The sequence below is a fragment of the Salvelinus namaycush genome, chromosome 23, assembly GCF_016432855.1.
Source record: "Salvelinus namaycush isolate Seneca chromosome 23, SaNama_1.0, whole genome shotgun sequence".
NCBI classification, from domain to species: domain Eukaryota; kingdom Metazoa; phylum Chordata; class Actinopteri; order Salmoniformes; family Salmonidae; genus Salvelinus; species Salvelinus namaycush.
The window spans coordinates 1,409,459-1,421,127 of NC_052329.1; the positions used below are offsets into that span (position 1 = coordinate 1,409,459).

General features: G+C 43.7%; 1 protein-coding gene across 1 annotated transcript; it reads right to left on the minus strand.

The window, feature by feature from the left end:
- Nucleotides 1-1,210: 1,210 nt before the first annotated feature.
- cldn8.2 (claudin 8.2) lies at nt 1,211-2,101 on the minus strand. Its single transcript, XM_038962124.1, has one exon. It carries the CDS (start codon nt 2,099-2,101, stop codon nt 1,211-1,213), a length of 891 nt encoding a protein of 296 aa, XP_038818052.1.
- Nucleotides 2,102-11,669: the final 9,568 nt, after the last annotated feature.

The following is an 11,669-nucleotide window of genomic DNA, read 5'->3' on the forward strand; positions in this document are numbered from 1 at the left end:
ATAGATTTGCATCATGGTTTGAATGTGTTTGGGTGAGTCAGTCAGGACCAGTCTGGTTTAGCCTGTTGCGTTCAGGTACATTTCCAATGACAACAAAGATAGACTGGCGCATTCTAAACCTCGCATTCCACCAGAGAGGACAGGAACTGGTTGAGTGAGGAACAAACCATTCTCTGATTACATAAAAGTAATGACTGGTTTTTGGTTAGGAGGATCGTAGATAACGTGTAATTAACCCGGAATGTTCATTTTAAAATCTTCAAATGGTTTCGATTTTTTTTTTTTTTTTTTAAAGGAAAAAGTTATATAGTTTTTTTATTGTGAACCAAATTGGCCTCAATTTAGGCCAGTGCTGTAAAAAACTGAAAACATAATTTAAACAACAAACCTTTTAATATGAAAATAGCAGGTAAACAAAAACAGGGGTTTTGTAAGTTGTTTGGTCAATATTAGTGGAAACTTGTGAAGTCCTTTTTGCTTAACCACATTATTCCACAGCCATTGGTCGGACAATATTTGCTCAATATTTGCACAATACACATAACTGACAAGTATATTTACACAATTAAACACATAACTCCCACCTACAGTTGAACACATAGACACACAACACATACAGGGAATATAGGTCTGCTTAATGATGTTCTCTCTCTCTCTGAACTAAATAATCAACGATTGGGCCATTTCCAGCAAGACACTTCTAGCCAGATCAGTGTCTATGTCTCTTCCTCCCCACTCTGACATTTCAACAACACTTGGATCCAAAGAACTCAAATTAATTATATTCTATGTAACAATGTGAGTTCTGTTTTAGAAATTCTACTCAAATTAATTATATTCTATGTAACAATGTGAGTTCTGTTTTAGAAATTCTACTCAAATTAATTATATTCTATGTAACAATGTGAGTTCTGTTTTAGAAATTCTACTCAAATTAATTATATTCTATGTAACAATGTGAGTTCTGTTTTAGAAATTCTACTCAAATTAATTATATTCTATGTAACAATGTGAGTTCTGTTTTAGAAATTCTACTCAAATTAATTATATTCTATGTAACAATGTGAGTTCTGTTTTAGAAATTCTACTAAAATGAATTATATTCTATTTAAACAATATGAGTTCAGTTATATTTATTTGTACTTTTAATGCTTGGTTCCAAGCAGGCAAGGTAAGTCTCAAGTCCATGTTGTTCTGGGATGGGTTTCTCTCACATGTACTGGTTAGGAGCGTAGACCACAGATCCGGGTGGAGCTGAGTAGTTGGGTTGGTAGGAATATGGCTGGTATGCGTATGCTGAACCCTGCTGGTAGTTTACTCCAGGCTGGTAGTTCACTCCAGGCTGGTAGATGTACCCAGGCCCGTTGACCATCCTCTCCATCTCATCGTCTCCTACCCGGGGTGCGTGGCGACACAGCAGTATGACCCCAGCCACAAACAGCAGAGCCGAAGTCACCCATCCAATGTAGAGCGCCTCTCCCAGCTCCCTGCGCTGGGCGTCGATCAGCAGGGGGTTGTAGAAGTCACGGATGATCACGTTGGCCGTCCAAGAGACTGGGATGATGGTGGTGACACAACCCACGAGGAACAGGCATCCCCCGGTCACCAGGATGATGTGTTTGGTACGAGGCCGGCTGTCCACCACCTTGGTACACTTCATCCCCACGGCAGAGAGGATCAGAGCGATGGCGGACACAGCTACGGAGGAGCACATGAGGCCTCTGGCCGCCTGCAGGTCCGCAGGGAGGAACAGCAGAGAGTCGTACACTTTGCACTGCATCCTGATGTTGGCTTGTCTATAGCAGTTCATCCACAGGCCCTCCCAGCGCGTCTCCATGACGATGATGTTCTCCTGGATAAATGCTGTCACCTTCCACATGGGCAAGCCGGTCACCGCGGAGACACCGATCAGGCCGACGAATCCGAAGACCAGCGCCACGACCTCGCAGCAGACGGCCTCGGAGCGGGCCTTCTTCTCTACTTTCTTCTTCTCCTCGTACACTGAGTCCATGTATGACTTGGCTGCTTTCTCATCGTAGGCCGGGTCAAAGTAGGACTGAGGCGGCTTCCCGTAGACACTGTAAGCGGTGGCACTGCCCATGTAGGACCGGTCCATGTTGGCTGGCTGTCGGTTAGAGAACCTACCGAGGACTGGCGTGTCACAACTCTCCTGCCTCTATCTCACCGCTGAACTAAATGAGAGGACAGGAGCCAGATGTCTAGGTGATACACTCTACAGAGAGTATGCTAACGATGCTACTCTTCTGGTTCAGGTGCTTTATGACATCAGATAAGTGAAGGACAGAGAAACTGGCCCTACTTGATTTTGACGACACAAACAAGTTGATTTTGAAAGCTGTTGAAACCAGATTTCACAGAGACAATGACTCTCCGAAGGAGTATAGTACGTGGATTATTCTGTGAATGTATTAAAGTGACGAAGCAGATTGTTACTGTTATTAAGTAGAAACACAACAGTACGACTCAAAAAAAACTAAACAAGCAACATCACTTATTCTTACTAGAAGGTGTAACTAAAAAGTTAACAATACAAATAATCTTCTCAAATGCCCAGAAACTCTCATCATCATCATCATCATCATCATAGTAATTGATCAAGATAATTTCTATTGTCTAATAATGTTTGCTATACTTTTAACCACACAACCACTATGTCTCAAGCAACAACACAATCTAGTGAATACATCAGATCAGAGTGAAAAGAAACAGTAAAAACAAGGAGGAACAAGGAACTCAGGAACAGTGTTCATCCTAATCACAGCGATGTGTTGTACCTTGGTACAAGGAACAGTGTTCATCCTAATCACAGCGATGTGTTGTACCTTGGTACAAGGAACATACATACATACATACATACATGCATGCATGCATGCATGCATGCATACATACATACATACATACATACATACATACATACATACATACATACATACATACATACATACATACATACATACACACATACACACACACACACACACACACACACACACACACACACACACACACACACACACACACACACACACACACACACACACACACACACACACACACACACACACACACACACACACACACACACACAAACACACTCTCACACACACAAACACACACTCACACACACACACACACACACACACACACACACACACACACACACACACACACACACACACACACAAAGAGAGAGTTAATTACTCCTGTGTGGTGTTCCCTTTACAGGAAGAGTGTGTGTATACAAGCCAATGGTACAGTTGTTGTTGTCAATAATTCAAGTTCTTAATGTGTAAAGTACTCAAATAAAATCAGAGCACTCTCTCCTCTGGCTCATGAGCTTTACCGGGGGCAAACTACCCCCCTCTAAGACACCTACAGCACCTGATGTCATTGCATCGTCTGTGGATCTATTGGGGCGGTAAGCAAATTGAAGTGGGTCTAGAGTGGCGGGTAAGGTAGAGGTGATATGATCCTTGACTAGTCTCTCAAAGCACTTCATGATGACAGAAGTGAGTGCTGCGGGGCGATAGTCATTAAGTTCTGGTATCTTTGCCTGCTTGGGTACAGGAACAATGGTAGCCATCTTGAAGCATGTGGGGACAGCAGACTGGGATAGGGAGTGATTGAATATGCCCGTAAACACACCAGCCAGCTGGTCTGCTCATGCTCTGAGGACGTGGCTAGGGATGCCGTCTGGGCGGGCAGCCTTGCGAGGGTTAACACGTTTAAATGTTTTACTCACGTCGGCCACGGAGAAGGAGAGCCCACAGTCCTTGGTAGCGGACCGTGAAGAAGAAGAATGTGTTTTAGCCTGTCCGGAAGCAAGGCGTCGGTCTCGGCGACGTGGCAGGTTTTCTTTTGTAGTTGGTGATTGTCTGTAGTACCTGCCTCATACAGTTGAAGTCGGAAGTTTACATAAACTTAGTTGAAATGTATTTGGCTAAGCTGTTTCACAATTCCTGACATTTAATCCTAGTAAAAATTCCTTGTCTTAGGTCAGTTAGGACCACCACTATATTTTAAGAATGTGAAATGTCAGAATAATAGTAGAGAGAATGATTAATTTCAGCTTTTATTCCTTTCATCACATTCCCAGTGGGTCAGAAGTTTACATACACTCAATTATTATTTGGTAGCATTGCCTTTAATTTGTTTAACTTGGGTCAAACGTTTCGGGTAGCCTTCCACAAGCTTCCCACAATAAATTGGGTGAATTTTGGCCCATTCCTCCTGACAGAGCTGGTGTAACTGAGTCAGGTTTGTAGGCCTCCTTGCTCGCACACGCTTTTTCAGTTCTGCCCACAAATGTTCGAGAGGTTTGAGGTCAGGGCTTTGTGATGGCCACTCCAATACCTTGACTTTGTTGTCCTTAAGCCATTTTGCTACAACATTGGAAGTATGCTTGGGGTCATTGTTCATTTGGAAGACCCATTTGCGACCAAGCTTTAACTTCCTGACAGATGTCTTGAGATGTTGCTTCAAAAATATCCACATAAATTTCCTCCATCATGATGCCATCTATTTTGTGAAGTGCACCAGTCCCTCCTGCAGCAAAGCACCCCCACAACATGATGCTGCCACCCCTGTGTTTCACGGTTGGGATGGTATTCTTCGGCTTGCAAGCCTCCCCCTTTTTCCTCCAAACATAACAATGGTCATTATGGCCAAACAGTTCTATTTTTGATTCATCAGACCAGAGGACATTTCTCGAAAAAGTACGATCTTTGTCCCCATATGCAGTTGCAAACCGTAGTCTGGCTTTTTTATGGTGGTTTCGGAGCAGTGGCTTCTTCCTTTCAGGAAGAGCGGCCTTTCAGGTTATGTCGATATAGAACTCGTTTTACTGTGGATATAGATACTTTTGTACCCGTTTCCTCCAGGATCTTCACAAGGTCCTTTGCTGTTGTTCTGTGATTGATTTGCACTTTTCGCACCAAAGTACGTTCAATCTCTAGGAGACAGAACGGGTCTCCTTCCTGAGCGGTATGACGGCTGCGTGGTCCCATTGTGTTTATACTTGCGTACTATTGTTTGTACAGATGAACGTGGTACCTTCAAGCGTTTGGAAATTTCTCCCAAGGATGAACCAGACTTGTGGAGGTCTACAATTTTTTTCCTGAGGTCTTGGCTGATTTCTTTTGATTTTTCCATGATGTCAAGCAAAAAGGCACTGAGTTTGAAGGAAGGCCTTGAAATACATCCACAGGTACACCTCCAATTGACTCAAATTATGTCAATTAGCCTATCAGAAGCTTCTAAAGCCATGCCATCATTTTCTGGAAATTTCCAAGCTGTTTAAAGGCACAGTCAACTTAGCGTATGTAAACTTCTGACCCACTGGAATTGTGATACAATGAATTATAAATGAAATAATCTGTCTGTAAACAATTGTTGGAAAAATTACTTGTGTCATGCACAAAGTAGATGTCCTAACCGACTTGCCAAAACTATAGTTTGTTAACAAGAAATGTGTGGAGTGGTTGAAAAACGAGTTTTAATGACTCCAACCTAAGTGTATGTAAACTTCCGACTTCAACAGTACTTCACGTGTTTGAGCCGTTGAATTGCGACTCCACTTTATCTCTATACTGACATTTAGCTTGTTTGATTGCCTTGTGGAGTGAATAACTACACTGTTTATATTCTGCCATATTCTGGGGATTAAATATAACTACAGTACAAGATCTGATGGTATACAAGGATTATATATAACATGGCTATGTACAGGAAGTAGAAAATAACATGACTATATACAGGGAGTAGAAAATAACCTGACTATATACAGGAAGTAGAAAATAACATGACTATATACAGGAAGTGGAAAATAACATGACTATATACAGGAAGTAGAAAATAACATGGCTATATACAGGGAGTAGAAAATAACATGGCTATATACAGGAAGTAGAAAATAACATGACTATATACAGGAAGTAGAAAATAACATGACTATATACAGGAAGTAGAAAATAACATGACTATATACAGGAAGTAGAAAATAACATGACTATGCTGCTGCTACTGATGCTGCTGCTACCGATGCTGCTACTACTGATGCTGCTACTGATGCTGCTACTACTGATGCTGCTACTGATGCTGCTACTACTGATGCTGCTACTGATGCTGCTGTTACCGGTGCTGCTACTACTGATGCTGCTACTGATGCTGCTACTGATGCTGCTACTACTACTGCTGCTACTTCTGATGCGGCTACTACTGATGTAGATACTGATGCTGCTGTTACCGATGCTGCTACTACTGATGATGCTACTACTGATGCTGCTGTTACCGATGCTGCTACTACTGATGCTGCTACTGATGCTGCTACTGATGCTGCTACTTCTGATGCTGCTACTACTGATTCTGCTACTGATGCTGCTGTTACCGATGCTGCTACTACTGATGCTGCTACTGATGCTGCTACTGATGCTGCTACTACTGATGCTGCGACTACTGATGCTACTACTGATGCTGCTACTGATGCTACTTCTGATGCTGCTACTACTGATGCTACTACTGATGCTGCTACTGATGCTACTACTGATGCTGCTACTTCTGATGCTGATGATGCTGATGTTACTACTGATGCTACTACTACTGATACTACTACTGACGAGTAGCCAGCCTAATGGCTATCTGTCTGCTACAGAGTTGTATCTCTAAAGATTGACATTTAATATAGACATTGACTAAAGATTGACATTTGACCATATAAGGGATATTGTGACAATTGTTGGTATCAAACTGTAATCTGACAAATTCAGAAAATGTAGGCTCTGTATCAGCTGACAATACTTTCCTATAGGAGCAGAGTTTTTAGAAAGAGGAAAACGAATACGAGGGAGATTCACAGACTGAGTGAAAACCACTCCTCTTCCTCCTCGTTTGAATGTGAAGTTATTCAAGGAAGGGTAACACCCTGTGTGATATCGCAAATGGCTCCATATTCCCTATATAGTGCAATACTTTACCAGGGTCCATTGGGGCTTTGGTCAAAAGTAGTGCATTGGGGAATAGTGTGGCATTGAGGATGCCATCCCCTGTATGTCATCTGACCCCTGTATGTCATCTGACCCCTGTATGTCATCTGTGAGGCAGCCATAGCCTGCCTCACAAATGGCACAATTTTCTCTTTATAGTGCATTACTTTTAACCATGGCCCATAGGGCTCTGGCTCTGGTGAAAAGTAGTGGGGCTGAAGGGGGAGGAGAGGGGTGAGGGGCTGAGGGGGGAGGAGAGGGGTGAGGGGCTGAGGGGGGAGGAGAGGGGTGAGGGGCTGAGGGGCTGAGGGAGGAGGAGAGGGGTGAGGGGCTGAGGGAGGAGGAGAGGGGTGAGGGGCTGATGGGGGAGGGGCTGAGGGAGGAGGAGAGGGGTGAGGGGCTGATGGGGGAGGGGCTGAGGGAGGAGGAGAGGGGCTGAGGGAGGAGGGGCTGAGGGGGGAGGAGAGGGGGCAGGGAGGAGAGAGAAAACAGGAACAGAAACTGAAAAACCAGTAGGACCAGCTGGGTCAGTCTGACATCATCGTCACCTGGCCTTCAAAGGTAAACACACCCCAGTCTCTTCCTACAGCCTGACTGACTCAAACTGCCATGACCAAGGCGCTCAGGTGTTCAAAACAAAACAGCAAAGAGTCATTCACAGTGTTTCTTACTTTCACATCATTTAGTACATGTTTAGTACATGTTTAGTACGTGGGAGTGTCACCAACTCTACCAGAAACTATACACACGAGTGCTACACGCATTAACCATATCATAAAGGCTACAGTGTATAGCTAACTATTCAAAGGAATACTGTACAGCTGTACAACAATGAAATGTTCTTTTGACAACACAATGGGATCTTGTAGGACACAATAAACGGACCGTATTCAAGCATCACTTTCATTGACCGAAAGTCTAGAAATGAACCTTTCTGAAGACGCAGTAAAACAGAAGAGCTATTTATTTATTTAACCAATGAAGGCCCGAGGAGGTGTGGTTATACCACGGCTGTCAGCTAATCAACATTCAAGGTTCGAACCACACAGTTTATATTTAACTTTCAACAATTATAGGAAACTTTGATCTGAAAACCCACTGAAAACCCACTGAAAACCCACTAGCATCTTCCAACTTAAACGTTGATCTGAAAACCCACTGAAAACCCACTGAAAACCTGCTGAAAACCCACTGAAAACCCACTGAAAACCCACTGAAAACCCGCTGAAAACCCGCTGAAAACCTGCTGAAAACCCACTGAAAACCCACTGAAAACCCACTGAAAACCCGCTGAAAACCCACTGAAAACCCACTGAAAACCCGCTGAAAACCCACTGAAAACCCGCTGAAAACCCACTGAAAACCCGCTGAAAACCCACTGAAAACCCACTGAAAACCTGCTGAAAACCCACTGAAAACCCGCTGAAAACCCACTGAAAACCCTCTAGCATCTTCCGACTTAAACTTTGGAAGGATGTGACCTTTCTAAGGTTTTTAAATATCTTGAGAGGCTTTAGAGGATGTGTCATCGTGAGTGGAGCTTTAGACAGGATATTATATTGATTATAAAATGGATTAAAATGGGATGAGGAGTGGGTGGAACCAAATCAAATTAAATCAAATTTCATTTGTCACATGCACCGAATACAACAGGTGTAGGTAGAACTTACAGCGAAATGCAAATTGTCCGGGTAGCCATTTGACTAGACGTTCAGCAGTCTTATGGCTTGGGGGTAGAAGCTGTTAAGAAGCCTTTTGGACCAAGACTTGGCACACCGGTACCGCTTGCCATGCGGTAGCAGAGAGAACAGTCTATGACTAGGGTGGCTGAAGTCTTTGGCAATTTTTAAGGGCCTTCTTCTAACACCGCCTGGTATAGAGGTCCTGGATGGCAGGAAGCTTGGCCCCAGCTATGTACTGGGCCGTACGCACTACCCTCTGCACTGCCTTGCAGTTGGAGGCTGAGGAGCTGCCATACCAGGCGGTGATGCAGCCAGTCAGGATGCTCTCGATTGTGCAGCTGTAGAACTTTTTGAGGATCTGAGGACCCATCCCAAATCTTTTCAGTCTCCTGGGGGGGGGAATAGGTGTTGTCATGCCCTCTTCATGACTGTCTTGGTATGTTTGGACCATGATAGTTTGATGGTGATGTGGACACCAAGGAACTTGAAGTTCTCAACCTGCTCCACTACAGCCCCGTCGATGAGAATGGGGGCGTGCTCAGGCCCTCCTTTTAAACTTAATAATGGTGTTGGAGTCGTGCCTGGCCATGCAGTCATGGGTGAAAAGAGAGTACAGGAGGGGACTGAGCACGCACCCCTGAGGGGCCCCCGTGTTGAGGATCAGCGTGGCAGATGTGTTGTTACCTACCTTTACCACCTGGTGGTGGCCCCGTCAGGAAGTCCAGGATCCAGTTGCAGAGGGAGGTATTTAGTCCCAGGGTCCTGAGCTTAGTGATGAGCTTCATGGGCACTATGGTGTTGAGTGCTGAGCTGTAGTCAATGAATAGCATTCTCACATAGGTGTTCCTTTTGTCCAGGTGGGAAAGGGCAAAAGGATTAGTTAAAAGTTTTAATGCCTTTCTTGCAAAACTCAAAACCGAACAAAGTGATAATCAATAACAATCTATTACTAGATAAACACACGAGAAATAAGAAGAAATATGAACAACACAAGAAGTAAGTAAATAAGTTGTTCAAGAGCCTGTTGGTGTCAGACTTGATGGTACCGGTACCGCCTGCCGTACGAAAGCAGAGAGAATATTCCATGGCTTGGGTGGCTGGAGAGATCAACATGAACCAGGATTATATCAGAGCAGAAATGAGTTAGGTACTAAGTCTAAGATCAAATAATGTACAAGAGATTTCAGGTGTATAGACGTGTTGACAGACACAGCCCTGAAACTGGACACTTTGAGCACCACCTGCTGTTTGTGTATGGTATTACAAGTTATTTGTGGAACCAAATGTCAAATGTTGTACACATCCTATAAACATGAACTTTGTCTCATAAGGTAGAATAAAAACACACAAGATATAAAAAAAATAAGAAATATGAAGAACAGGAGAAAGTAAGAAGCTAAATACAGGGTCAGTTCCAATACCATATTTACAATGTGCAGTGTATAGGGATACTGGAGTGATGGAGGTAGATACTGTATGTATAGGGATACTGGAGTGATAGAGGTAGATACTGTATGTATAGGGATACTGGAGTGATGGAGGTAGATACTGTATGTATAGGGATACTGGAGTGATGGAGGTAGATACTGTATGTATAGGGATACTGGAGTGATGGAGGTAGATACTGTATGTACAGGGATACTGGAGTGATGGAGGTAGATACTGTATGTATAGGGATACTGGAGTGATAGAGGTAGATACTGTATGTATAGGGATACTGGAGTGATAGAGGTAGATACTGTATGTATAGGGATACTGGAGTGATGGAGGTAGATACTGTATGTACAGGGATACTGGAGTGATAGAGGTAGATACTGTATGTATAGGGATACTGGCGTGATGGAGGTAGATACTGGAGTGATGGAGGTAGATACTGTATGTACAGGGATACTGGAGTGATGGAGGTAGATACTGTATGTATAGGGATACTGGAGTGATAGAGGTAGATACTGTATGTATAGGGATACTGGAGTGATGGAGGTAGATACTGGAGGGATAGAGGTAGATACTGTATGTATAGGGATACTGGAGTGATGGAGGTAGATACTGTATGTATAGGGATACTGGAGTGATAGAGGTAGATACTGTATGTATAGGGATACTGGAGTGACAGAGGTAGATTTTATTGGTCACATGGGCCGAATACAACAGGTGTAGACTTTACAGTGAAATGCTTACTTACGAGCCCATTCCCAACAGTGCAAAGTTAAAAAGTAAGACAAATATGTAAAAAAGGAAATAATAACACGATACAAACAAAAACGAGCCAATATACAGGAAGTACCACTACTGAGCCTATATACAGGGAGTACCAGTACTGAGCCTATATACAGGGAGTACCAGTACTGAGCCTATATACAGGGAGTACCAGTACTGAGCCTATATACAGGGAGTACCAGTACCGAGCCTATATACAGGGAGTACCAGTACTGAGCCTATATACAGGGAGTACCAGTACCGAGCCTATATACAGGGAGTACCAGTACCGAGCCTATATACAGGGAGTACCAGTACAGAGTCAACGTGCAGGGAGTACCAGTACAGAGTCAATGTGCAGGGAGTACCAGTACAGAGTCAATGTGCAGGGAGTACCAGTACAGAGTCAACGTGCAGGGAGTACCAGTACAGAGTCAACGTGCAGGGAGTACCAGTACAGAGTCAATGTGCAGGGAGTACCAGTACAGAGTCAACGTGCAGGGAGTACCAGGTAGTTGAGGTAATACAGGATGTACATGTGGGAAGGGAAAAGTCCAGTGCATAAAGCCAGTGCTAAACAAATAAGGTAAATAAATCATTAATAAAGGAGGTCAATGTAAATAGTCCGGGTAGCCATGTGATGAACTGTTCAGCAGTCTTATGGGTTGGGAGTGCCTTTTGGTCACAGACTTGGCACTCCAGTACCATGTGCAGTGCGATAGCAGAGAGAACAGTCCTTGACTTGGGTGGCTGGTGTCTTTGACAATTTTTAGGGCCTTCCTCTGACACC

Bases quoted from the DNA above. Each gene is read 5' to 3' on its own strand.
- cldn8.2 (XM_038962124.1), bottom strand. From the start codon at position 2,101: ATGGGCAGTGCCACCGCTTACAGTGTCTACGGGAAGCCGCCTCAGTCC.